We start from the raw sequence: 12,805 nt of genomic DNA on the forward strand, positions 1-12,805 counted from the left end.
CCTTGGAGGTCTTTGGGTATATAAACAGTTATGTGAACCACTTGAAATGCCGTTTCTATCTAGATGAAACATAAAGGCATATAACTCAAATGTACACCAAAAAAGTGGCGAAAAGTAAAAGAATAGCGAAAAGCAAATAAACTGAACATAAAGAAAAAATAGCAAAAAACAAAAACGCCGTGGTAAGCTCAGAAAAAGCCATAGAAAAACTACCGAAAAAAGAGATGGAAAGCTCATGAAAAAAAGGGAGGCATAACACCATAAGAAACAAGGGTGTGATATGTGGAGGAGCACCAAAAATAAAAAGCGGTTGCAGAAAAAATCGAAAGACTTACCAAATCGCCGTCATACCGCAGCCTTGCAGCAAATGAAAAGCAAATGGAAAACAAAGTCGCAAAATGCAGGGCATAAAAAGAGGAAACGCGCTAAAACGTGATGACATCATCAAAAGCTAAAATGAGGGCTGAAACGCACCAAATCGGAAACCACCATGTGAACAAAAATATGAATGATAAAAAAATTATAAAATATAAAAAGATCCCAAAGCAAAAAAATTTAAAAGTTAAAAAAAGAAGATCATCTATATATATAAAATCGGAGATATGTATGTGTGTATGTATGTGTGTGTGTGTGTATGTGCCGCGATCACGCAAAACCGGCTTGACCGATTTGAACGAAACTTGGTATGCTGATCCCTCACTACCTGGGGTGATATGTTCTGGGGGTCTCGCGGCCCACCTGCACACGTGGGCGGAGCTACAAACAGAAAATCAGATTTCACCCATTCATGTCAATGGAAAAAATGTAAAAAGCTGCCATTCTCACAGTAATTTAAAAACGGCTTGACCGATTTGAACGAAACTTGGTATGCAGATCCCTCACTACCTGGGGTGATATGTTCTGGGGGTCTCGCAGCCCACCTGCACACGTGGGCGGAGCTACAAACAGAAAATCTTATTTCACCCATTCAGGTCAATGGAAAAAATGTAAAACCTGCCATTCTCACTGTAATTCAAAACCGGCTTGACCGATTTGAACAAAACTTGGTATGCAGATCCCTCACTACCTGGGGTGATATGTTCTGGGGGTCTCGCGGCCCACCTGCACACGTGGGCGGAGCTACAAACAGAAAATCAGATTTCACCCATTCATGTCAATGGAAAAAATGTAAAAAGCTGCCATTCTCACAGTAATTCCAACTATAAAACACTTTCTATGACACCATAACCACTAGGGACATCGTTTCTATTCTACCACGGACACCATACATATAGAGTTTGTATGTTCTAACTGTGTTTGTAACTGTTTCCTTCATGCACCCCAGTTCATAATGTTATTACATTACATGAGTACTCACATATCCTGACCTATGAACACAGGTTCCATTCTGAACCGGGAACAAACTGCATGGAGTTTCTTTTCAACCTGAGTTTCCACATATTGAGTTGTTTAAATCAATACTGAAACTTTTGGCTGCCACTTATTCCAACAGATCTTCCTTTTCAGTTTAAGAGATTGCAAATTCCAGTGAGACTTGCAATCTCTATCACAATCAACAAATCACAGGGACAGACTATTACATACTGTGGAGTGGATTTAAGATCCCCCTGTTTTTCCCATGGACAACTCTATGTTGCTTGATCAAGGGTGGGTTCACCCAAGAATTTATATGTTCTTGCTCCTGGAGGTGAAACTAAAATTGTTGTTTATAATCAAGTTTTGTGTTAGTTGTATTGTATTCATTTTGTCAAATATTTCACATTATAATTTGATTACTGTACTTTTTATAAAGCTGTAAAAAAATAATTTCATTCACCACTATAAAGTATCTTTATTTCAATCCATTTACTGTGTTATTGCTATCATTAAATACCCGTGCAACGCCGGGGCATCAGCTAGTACTATATAAAAACAATGCAAATATAAAAAAATATATATATAAAAATAAAAAAAGCTCCACATATATAAGACTACTTGGGCTTAAGACAAAACATTTCAAAATATAATATTAAGCTTCATATTTATATTAAGAATATTATCAAAACATGTTTTAAGAACTTATATATGAAAAAAAATCTATATATTAAGAACCTACTATCGTGAGGCATATATGCAATGGGAGAATAAAAGCTCAAACTCACATACAAGATCTCAGATCTAAATCATTATTTAGACCATGTGGACTAATGGTGTTGTAATTATGAATATATGATCTATGTCATTATTTAGTTTAAATCAGCCCACATCCCACCCTCACCACTCCTCCTAAAACGCCCCTTTTAGCTCTGGTCGTACAGCAGCATTGAAAAGGCCTAAGTCGTTTTTAGATACGTCTAAAATCCGATTTTATTATCAGCACTTGGACAACTTGTCTTACTGATCATCCAAGTTCCTATTTAGGCCGGTTTTTAGATGTATTTCCATTTCAGTTATGAGTCCCTTAGCGCACACAGATGGCAAAACTAACATGGAATGCTTTAGCGCAGGGGTGTCCAACCTTTTGGCTTCCCTGGGCCGCATTGGCTGAAAAAAATGTTTCTGGGGCCGCGCAAACGCTGCAGCAAGACAGAGGAGGGAGCCGGCAAGACGGTAAACACCTGAGGGCAGCAGAGGAAAACACTGCATCGCTCTCGACCGGGGCCACACAAAATACTTCACGGGGCCGCATGCGGCCCTCAGGCCACAGGTTGGTCACCCCTACTTTAGTGCATTCTGCATTAGGCCATTTGTGCTGTTAGGTGAACATTTTTATTCTTTCTCTTATGTTCTCTCTAGGTGGAAAAGGTGAACACAAAGGAAGAAACATTACAAGATACTTATACAGTAAATTGAAATCTGTTTTTATTTTGTGTGATATGTGTATCTTGAATAAATATGTCTTTACTCTCTTAAGATGGAGTTCCCTTCCTGAGTCTTCATTTTTCTTCAATTATTCTCAAATTAAACTAAACTAAACTAAACTAAACCTTAAGTTTATATACCGCGTCATCTCCACGGAAGTGGAGCTCGACACGGTTTACAGGAATTAAAACAAAGAAAGGAACTCCAATGGAAGGAAGAAGGGCTTGGAAAATAGGAAGGAAAGAGGGGACTTAGAATAATGGAGAGGGGGGGGTAGTTACATTTTGGAGAAAAGCCAGGTTTTCAGATGTTTTCTGAAGTGTTGGAGGGAGGTCAAACTCCGAAGATGGGCAGTAAAGTTGTTCCACAGCTCGGTGATCCTGAAGAGGAGGGATGTTCCAAGTTTTCCTGTATGGGAAATGCCATTTAGAGATGGGAAGGATAGTTTGAATTTCTGAGTGGATCTAGTGGAGTGAGAATTCGAGAGCCAGGATAGTGGAAAGAGGGGAGGAAGGATGCCGTGCAGAGATTTGAAGGTGAGACAGGCGCATTTGTAGCGAACCCTAAGGATGACTGGGAGCTAGTGGAGCTTAGACAGAAGCGGGGAGACATGGTCGAATTTGCCTTTTGTGAAGATTAGTTTAGCTGCGGTATTCTGAATCCGTTGAAGTCTGAGGAGACTTTTCTTTGTTAGGCTTAGGTAGATGGAGTTGCAGTAATCAAGTCTGGATAGAATGATGGATTGGACAAGGACAGCGAAATGTTGTTGGTGGAAGCAGGATCTGACTTTTCTTAGCATATGAAGATTGAAAAAGCATTTTTTTACTAGGGAGTTGATGTGGTCGTTAAAGGAAAGTGTAGAGTCGATGATGATTCCCAGAACTTTGCTAGAGTGCTCAAGCTGCAGATTGGTGCCAGAGGAAAGTGGGATGTGGGAGGGTAGCTGATCCAGTTTTGGGCTGAGCCAAAGTAGTTTTGTTTTGATCTCATTTAGTTTCATTTGAACGGTGAGAGCCCAGGATTGGAGATTTGTTATACAAGATGAGATGTTATCAGAGAGGTTCGTGAGGTTAGAGTCGGTAGTATAGCAATTTTTAATACGAGATGATAAACAATAACGCAGCTAAGTAAAAAAAGACCCTAAGAGACACCAGTGGAAATAGCTAGAGGACAGTACAAAACATACAAATATAAAAAACTACTTATTAAAACTGAAAGAATGAATTTAAAAAAAAATCATATTTTTGCTCTAGACATTTGTGAAATAGGAAAATCTTCATATATTTTGGGAAATTAAAATAAGAACTTTGCACTCGTATATCCTTGAGTAGTCTATTTCTATAACTGTGCTGCTTGGTTAAAAAAAAAGCTTTCTAATGCTCTTTTGTAGCATAAATCAGTACCTGAGGAGCAATGGAGTATAAATTCACCATAGAAACATGATTTCCCTTGTGACATTGAATAAGATAAAAGTTGGATGAGATAAGTCGGTGCAATGCCTGTAAGAATTTTACAGGCTAAACTCACTATTTTAAAAATAGTACAGGCATGAATCAGAAGTCAATGAAGTTAAAGTAATAGTGATGAGGCTCTATCAGACTTGTGCTCCTTAAAGAGTAAAATTTAGCAGCAGTATTTTATGATAAGTGAATTTTGCATTAGAGAATAACACAGTGGCTGATACCCATGGCTAGCTGCAAGGAGCTGCGGGTAATCCGCCAAAATGGGTAGCAAAAAAATAATAGTCGCCGCGGGGATGGGGACAAGGCCATTCACCGCCCCATGGAGCGGTGAATGGTCTTGTCTTTGCAGTGAAGGGAACACATGTGGTCACGGATCGCGTGGTTCAGGAGCCCTCTCCCGCCCGATCGCCGCGTTCTGCCATCTCACTCACTCCCTCACCCTCACCTTATGTGCGGAATTTAATTGTTCTTCTCCCAACAGCACGCGTTCATCAAGTCGCATGCGGGCGTGGCTACTTCTGTTGAATCTCCTCCGATGCAACCGGAAACAGGAAGTTGCATCAGAGAAGATTCAACTGAAGCAGCCACGTGCAACTTGTTGAAAGTGTACCACTGGGAGAAGAACAATTAAATTCGCCACATAAGGTGAGGGGAAGGGAGGGAGGGAGATGGTGGGATGCAGCAATCGGGTAACAGGGGGCTGCTGAACCGCACGATCTGTGACCGCATGTGTTCCCTCATAGTAGGAAGGAGGGAGTGAAAGGGAAAGAGATGCTGGGCCAAGTGGATGAAGACACAGCAGAAAAGAGAAAGGGGGGGACAGCAGGTGAGCCAGATGCTAGAAACGGAGGGAGAAAGAGGGAAAGAAGCTAGATGGGGTTAGAGAGGAGAGAGACATATTGGTGTGGAAGAGGAAGAGTGGGGAAATCTGGACTTAGGAAGGTAACAGAAATAGAGGGGAAATTATGTGCATAGAGGCATAGGGACAGAGACATAAAGGGGAGATACATGGGGATGGTATATGGATACGGGGGGAGTATACAGATACAGAGGGGAGATATTAGAAATGAGGAAAATAGGAACACAGAAGGGAGATGGTTTGTGTGGATGGGTTCAGATGGTTTGCCAGGCCAGGATGGGGACCGAGCTCGTGGGGATGGGACGGGATTGAGCTCACGGAGATGGGGACAAATTTTTTCCCCGTGTCATTCTCTAGTTTGCATTACTATAATCCAAGTGGAGAAGAATTAATTCTCAATCTGTCCAAGCTGAATAATTGCCTTGATCATATTGCCTTTTGACTGTAGTCCAATATACTAGTTTTATACCCTACTAAAACTATGGCTGTCTGGTTTAGTGGGAGGCCGTTCAACACTTTACTTGCCTCTACTTTATTAGGGGCCTTAATTGCACTAGTTCATTAATTCAGATTATTACTGACTCCCATTTATCCTTTGCTACATCATGTGACTGAGTTTCATCCAAGTGATATATTACAGCCCTGGAATTTTGTGTACAATATATAGAAGAGAAATATGTATAGGTAGTGAAAATAACATTAACTATGTCCTTAATTTTCAAGGCAACAATGGAGTGGACAGCAGTAAAAGTAAGCTTGAATTAAATAACAGACTAAGCTTTATTAGATGACTCAATACAAGTTGTGTTTCGGCCAACTGGCCTGCATCAGGAGTCAAATTTGCTGATTCTCTATTTGAAAGAAGTGAAAAAAAGTCATAGGAAATGTCAGACACAACTGGAGACACTGCTTACTCAAACAATCAAAAGAGAATTGAATACTACGGAAAGTTTTTCAAAAATGCATCTCTGTCATTCCTTAATTTTCAAGGTCATCACTGTGTGATAAAGAAAATATTTATGTGACTATTTCTAAGAAAAGATGACTAAAATAGTGGATCCAAAATGTTGAGAATGGTCAATTTTCATATCATGAGTCCACAAGCAGTCTGGAAAAGTTACATTTGAGATTCTTTTTTTATTTTTTAATATGAAAGGATGGGGTTTGGACTGTTGTATTACAAATTGCGCTAAAATAATTCATTAAAACTTCATTTTTTATTTCTGATGACTTTAAAGTCACCTTTTCTCAGAGATGGTCACATATATGCTTAAGTCCGATAAACACGGTCTACATGATGTTTGTTTCCAACTTTCTCTAGGAATGTCCCAATGGGATTGTTAATGAAGAGAGCTTCAAAGAAATTTATTCTCAATTCTTTCCACAGGGAGGTGAGTAAAGACCTCTGTATTTATCATAAGCAGAGTAGTTTAAATGAAATTATAAAGCTGGAACATTATCCTATTATTTATTGTTACTGCATTCTTTCTTTCATCCAAACTGTGGAATGACCTTCATCTTTCTCTTCATAATGATTCATCCTTCCTCAGATTTAAATAATTATTGAAATCCTATATTTTTTACAATAGCTTTTCCTCATGATGGTTAATTTTTGTAGGGTACAGAATTATAGATGACCTGTTATGCTGTTATGGGCTGAGAGAATGATTGTTTTTCTTGATTGTTCTTGTTTAATGTAGCGCCTACAAACAGTACAAAATGCTGCGATTCGGCTGTTGGGCCATGCATATATTCGTGATCATGTGACACTTTTGTATCTGAAATTCCATTGGTTGCCAATGGAATTTAGGATCAAATTTAAGATCTTGATTTTGGCACATTGAGCACTATTTGAGCTACAACCATTATATCTTTCTAAATTGGTGTTATTTTATGCACCAAGGCGTTTATTACGATCTTTGAATACTAATAGGGTAGCCATTCCCCATATCTCAAAGGCCCATCTTGCCTCAACTAGAGATTGTGCGTTCTTTTATTTAGTTCCATGGTTATGGAACAATTTGCTTATAGAACTGAGAAAAGAAGACTCATATATAAATTTTAAAAGACATCGAAAAGCACATTTCTTTCAACTGGCTTTTTCTTTAAACTGAAAAAACGAGTTTGGGACTGCAATTTGTACTTATTAATTTATTTATTTTCAAAATTTTTAGTTTGTATTAGTTAGTTAATTTTTATTATTGATAATTTGATTGTTATAGAATATTATGCAATTTTTTTTAAACCTTTTCTTATTTTCTTTCCTTTTCTATTTTGAATGGAGTTCTTTTCAAAATTGTTTTGAATTATATATTGTAAACCGCTTGGATCCTTTTTGACTATATACACGGTATATAAAGTTTTTAATAAACATAAACAGATGGAGTCTAGGAGGCCATTCTTTTAGTGTGAAAGTGCTTCCTCGAATAGCCATGTTTTAACTACTGTTTTAAACCTCTATAAAGAAGCCTCTCCATGAATAGAGGAGGAAATGAATTCCACAATGCTGGAGCAGTGAAGAAAAAGGCAGATTGGACTCTTAGCATTCAGACCAAGGGGCAGGCAGAACCAACCACTGATCATTTATATATAGAGTGGAGTGTATGAAATAGTTAAAAAAATTAAAGATATAATGGTACATCGAACCTCAGGGCTTTAAATATTACAAAAAGGATTTTAAATTAATTCTCTGATCAATGGGAAGACAGTTATGTTCCTTCAACAATGGTTAGACATGAGGCACAGTTTTGCAACTTCTGGAGTTTACAGATTAACAACTTGGAAATACCCGAATAAACATAACATTAGCATTCGCATTCCCGTCACCTGCAACTGAAAGCTAATCACCATCAATCAATAATCACACAACTCAGTTTTATTGGAAGAAATATTTGGCCGCAGCTTTATTATGTGTCTGAATATTATCTCCACTTACAATACAATCTGTGTCCAAAAACCAACAAACCCCCAATGCATATTTCATACACCCCCAGGGAGCTATTCGGTGTCGAAACTAGCTCCTGTTAAGTCTTTAAATTTATAACATTCCCCCAAACATGACCCACAGTGATGCAAGGCCATGCTTCCCCTCCTCTCCCCCCAAACATGACCCACGGTGACGCAAGGCCATGCTTCCCCTCCCCCCAAACATGATCCAGGGTGACGCAAGGCCATGCTTCCCCTCGCAGTGGTATCGCCTACGAGTGTTACATTTATTTATTTATTTATTAACTGCTCATCTCCTAGATACAACTGAGCCAAACCCCATTTTCCGCCACAAGCGGTGACAGCCTCGAGCTTGTTACCGCTCCCCCACCACATAAGCTGCGGCCAACAGCTTTAAAACAAGTCTCCAACAAATTCTAAAGAGTACCCCAATAAAATTGGCCAAACCTAGGCCTGAAAAGTAGACAGCATCAGGACAATAATGTCCAGGGAAAACAGCTGCAACAAACTCATGAGATACCACTCTAAACCACCAAAAGCTATCCGTAACTGCAAAAGCTCAGTATTAAACCCATTTATTCAACCACTCAATAGCAACCATGTCCCAATCCTCCTTACACACTCCATAGAGGACCAAACAAAAACAAAAGGGATGGGGGCATTAGGTAAAACAGCAGACCACAGATCCCGCCTCAGGGGCAGTATGAAATCCTCTGCCTTTGCTGAACAAATGTCACAACCCACCAAAAGAATCAGAAGTAAAGCAGAATAGGAGATTAGGAAATTATCTTTGCTGGAAAACGATTAGCAAGAGTCACTCCCAACAAATGTTCCATGCACCTAACCATAAAATCTATAGTCCATGCCCCACTGGAATCAGAAACAGCTAAGACAATCTTCCCCAGCCCATTAGAATGGTACACATGATACTACACATTCCCATTACTCCACACACTAAACTAAACTAAACTAAACTAAACCTTAAGTTTATATACCGCGTCATCTCCACAGAAGTGGAGCTCGACACGGTTTACAGGGATTAAAAATAAAGAGGAGGAACTACAATGGAAGGAGAGAGAGGTAAGGTGAACAAGGACGGAAGAGGTACATAGAATAATGGAGAGGGAGGGAGTAGTTACATTTTGGTGAAGAGCCAGGTTTTCAGATGTTTTCTGAAATGTTGGAGGGAGGTCGAACTCCGAAGATGGGCCGTAAAGCTGTTCCACAGCTCAGTGATCCTGAAGAGGAGGGATGTACCATGTTTTCCTGTATGGGAGATGCCAATTAGAGAAGGGAAGGATAGTTTGAATTTCTGAGTGGATCTGGTGGAGTGAGTGCTCGAGAGCCAAGATAGTGGGAAGAGGGGAGGAAGGATGCCGTGAAGAGATTTGAAGGTAAGACAAGCGCATTTGTAGCGAACCCTGAGGAAGACTGGGAGCCAGTGAAGCTTAGACAGAAGCGGGGAGACGTGGTCAAATTTGCCTTTTGCGAAGATTAGTTTAGCTGCGGTGTTCTGAATCCGCTGAAGTCTGAGAAGATGTTTCTTTGTTAGGCTTAGAAAGATGGAGTTACAGTAATCGAGTCGGGATAGAATGATGGATTGGACAAGGACGGCGAAATGTTGTTGGTGGAAGCAGGATCTAACTTTTCTTAGCATATGGAGATTGAAAAAGCATTTTTTTACTAGGGAGTTGATGTGGTCGTTAAAGGACAGTGTAGAGTCAATGATGATTCCCAGAACTTTGCTAGAGTGCTCAAGCTGCAGATTGGTGCCAGAGGAAAGTGGGATGTGGGAGGGTAGCTGATCCAGTTTCGGGCCGAGCCAAAGTAGTTTTGTTTTGGCCTCATTTAGTTTCATTTGAACAGTGAGGGCCCAGGATTGTAGACTTGTTATACAGGATGAGATGTTAACCGAGAGGTTGGTGAGGTTAGAGTCGGTCTCAATAAGGACGAGGATGTCGTCGGCGTAGGTGTAAAGTGTCTCCGAGGTGGAAAGTTGGAGGAGTTTCAGGGAGGACTAATAGAACATGTGGCTACTCCATATGAGAAAGGAGCAACGCACTTCTGGCACCCGAAATTGCAGAAAATGAGTCAAACAAAGCAGTTTGGCTCCCAGCACCTAGTCAGCGCCTTGCAGTTCCTCGTAACCCATTCTGAGCACACAAGCAAAGCCACCTAGAAAAAACATAAGGGCAGATAAAGACCAAAATGTCCAGCCAGTATACCCCTCCACAGCAACAATTAACTCCTTCTCTCTCCCAGAGAGTCCGTATGCCTAGCCAATGTCTTCCCCAATTCAGAAACTATTTCATGCATCTACTACTCCTACACCTACTGGAATTCCAAAACTATTTCATGCATCTACCTCACCTTCTGTAACAACGTAGAGCCATACAGTACTGCAGAATCCAGCACTGTTGCACTGCATCCCCTGCCCTCTTACGCTGGATTTGCTGTCCAATAAAAGGGGAGTCATCTCACGTATAGTTAGGCCACATAGGTATTTAAACATCACTATTATCTCCCTTCTCATGCCCTTCCTCAAAGTAAACAGATGGAGATCATGAACTCAATTCCCATATGCCTATAGGACATAGACCATCAACCCTTGTAGTAGCCTTCCTTTGAACTGAACTTAAATGTACACAAAATTCACAAGGAGGTCTCACCAAAATTTTTAGAGGGGCATCAAACTTCCATTGTCCTGCTGGCCATACTGATCCCCATGCACCCAAACATCTGTCTAGCTTTTGCTAGCACTGTTACAACCTGGTTGCCTCCTGAAGCTCATCACATACAATCACACCAAACCCCCACTCATTATTCGTACACCAAAGTCTTCACCCTTTAATCGCACCATGCCCATGTGGTTTGGCAACTCAAATGCATGACCTGGTATTTCTGAGCATGAAATCTGAGCTGCACAATATGAAGCCATTCTACAAACTTAAGTCCATCCTTGTTAGGCACACCATCAGGACTGTCTGGTTCATTACTGCTTTGGCCTCCTCCACAAAAAGGCAAATCTTACTTATAACCCTACAACAATCCCACTTACAAAATTGTGAAAAGAACAAGCCCAATAACAAACCTTCAAACACTACCGATAAGATCCCCCCTTGGCATAACCATCTTCTGGGACGACAACCCACTGACACCTTACTGACCAACTAGTTCCTGCCACAGACCACCAGTGAAGCCCCCCATACCGAGAACACTGAGTACGTTATGCCTATGAAAATGGTAAAAGTACTAAAATCAAAATACACCATATTCACCACACTCCCCTTATCTAATGCCAAGATCACCCAAAGAAAGTAAGCAGATTTGTCAATCCAAACCCGTCTCTAGTGAATCCCCCAAGCTCTGTTATTAAAGTGTTTCTATTGAGTTACTTACCAAAAAGTCAAACTTACCGGCCTGTAAATCCCTAGTGCTGCCTTTTCTCCATTTGTTGTGGAGAGAAACCACATCCTCCCTGCTCTATTCCTGCAGTACCCACTCCCGACTCTAAAGAAGCAGTGAGAAGGTCAGTCAGCAGAGTCAGCAGAACTACCCCCAAATTCCTGCAGTACCCTTGGATGTACCAGCCATTCCCCTTGCGGTATCCACCCATAGTTCTAACGAACCCTCACAAACCCAAGTCACTGAAAATCAATCAGGGTTTATTACATCTCCTGCCCCAGTCACATGAGGTGTTTGTACACCCTCCCCCAAACACTTCAGCTGTGAACCCAGAACAGAAAATATTAGTGAAGTCAGCTATCTCTTTATCAGCTGCTACTTATTGCCCCCTTGTACCCTTGGGTTCCACAATGCCACTTTTGCATGTCCTATCCCTAATAAATCTAAAAATGTCTTCTCCCCATCATTACCGTGGCAGCTATGTATCCTTCCATCTCCATCTTCGCTTTCCAGACTACTCGACCAACCCCCCCCCCTTAACTCTATCCAATAGTGCCTCTGATGCCTTGCACCTTATAAGAACAGAACATAAGAATTGTGATACTGGGAGAGACCAAAAGTCCATCAAGAACAGTATCCTGCTTCCAACAGTGGCTAACCCAGGACCCAAGAACATAGTGAGATCCTATAATCCAAATTCCATGTCCTAGTAATAAAACAGAAATTATGCTGCCTATCATAGGAATAAGCAGAGGATTTCCCCAAGCCATCTCAATAAGGCCCTATGTACTTCTCTTTTAGGACAGTATCCAAACCTTTTTTAAACCCCGTTAAGCTAACTGATTTCACCTCATTCTCCAGCAATGAATTCCATAGATTAATCACATGTTGTGTGAAATATATTTCTCTGGTTTGTTGTAAATCTAGTACTTAATAGCTACATTGCACACCCCCTAGTCCTAGTATTTTTGGAAAGAGTGAACAAGCGATTCACATCAACTCTTTTCACTGCACTCTTCTCAGTATTTCCTATACATGACATACACAATGGGTTGTTACCCTTACAATAACTTTGTTCAGGTTTGCTCACCACTTACCTAGATGATTCCCCACTAACACCATAAAAACTTTTTCCCTTTAATTTCTCCAGCACAAATAAACAAAACCCTCAACTTTACTACAATGACCCCCCCCCCTTCCACAGAGACAGATACCAAAAAATCTAACACACACACACACCACACACCCAAAAAACACCACAAGTACATAATATGAATGTACTTGAAACCAA

The 12,805-nt window shown here is 40.5% G+C and overlaps 1 protein-coding gene across 6 annotated transcripts in view; it reads left to right on the top strand.

The window, feature by feature from the left end:
- The window catches only part of KCNIP4 (potassium voltage-gated channel interacting protein 4), a 691,146-nt gene that overhangs the window by 627,814 nt on the left and 50,527 nt on the right, over positions 1–12,805 (top strand). For all 6 annotated transcript variants that reach the window (XM_033948582.1, XM_033948558.1, XM_033948590.1 and 3 more), the window contains one exon: positions 6,485–6,554. In XM_033948582.1, the coding sequence (XP_033804473.1) occupies positions 6,485–6,554 (70 nt within the window). The remainder of the gene's footprint in view (positions 1–6,484; positions 6,555–12,805) is intronic.

Source organism: Geotrypetes seraphini, chromosome 1 (assembly GCF_902459505.1).
Source record: "Geotrypetes seraphini chromosome 1, aGeoSer1.1, whole genome shotgun sequence".
In the NCBI taxonomy this organism is placed as follows: domain Eukaryota; kingdom Metazoa; phylum Chordata; class Amphibia; order Gymnophiona; family Dermophiidae; genus Geotrypetes; species Geotrypetes seraphini.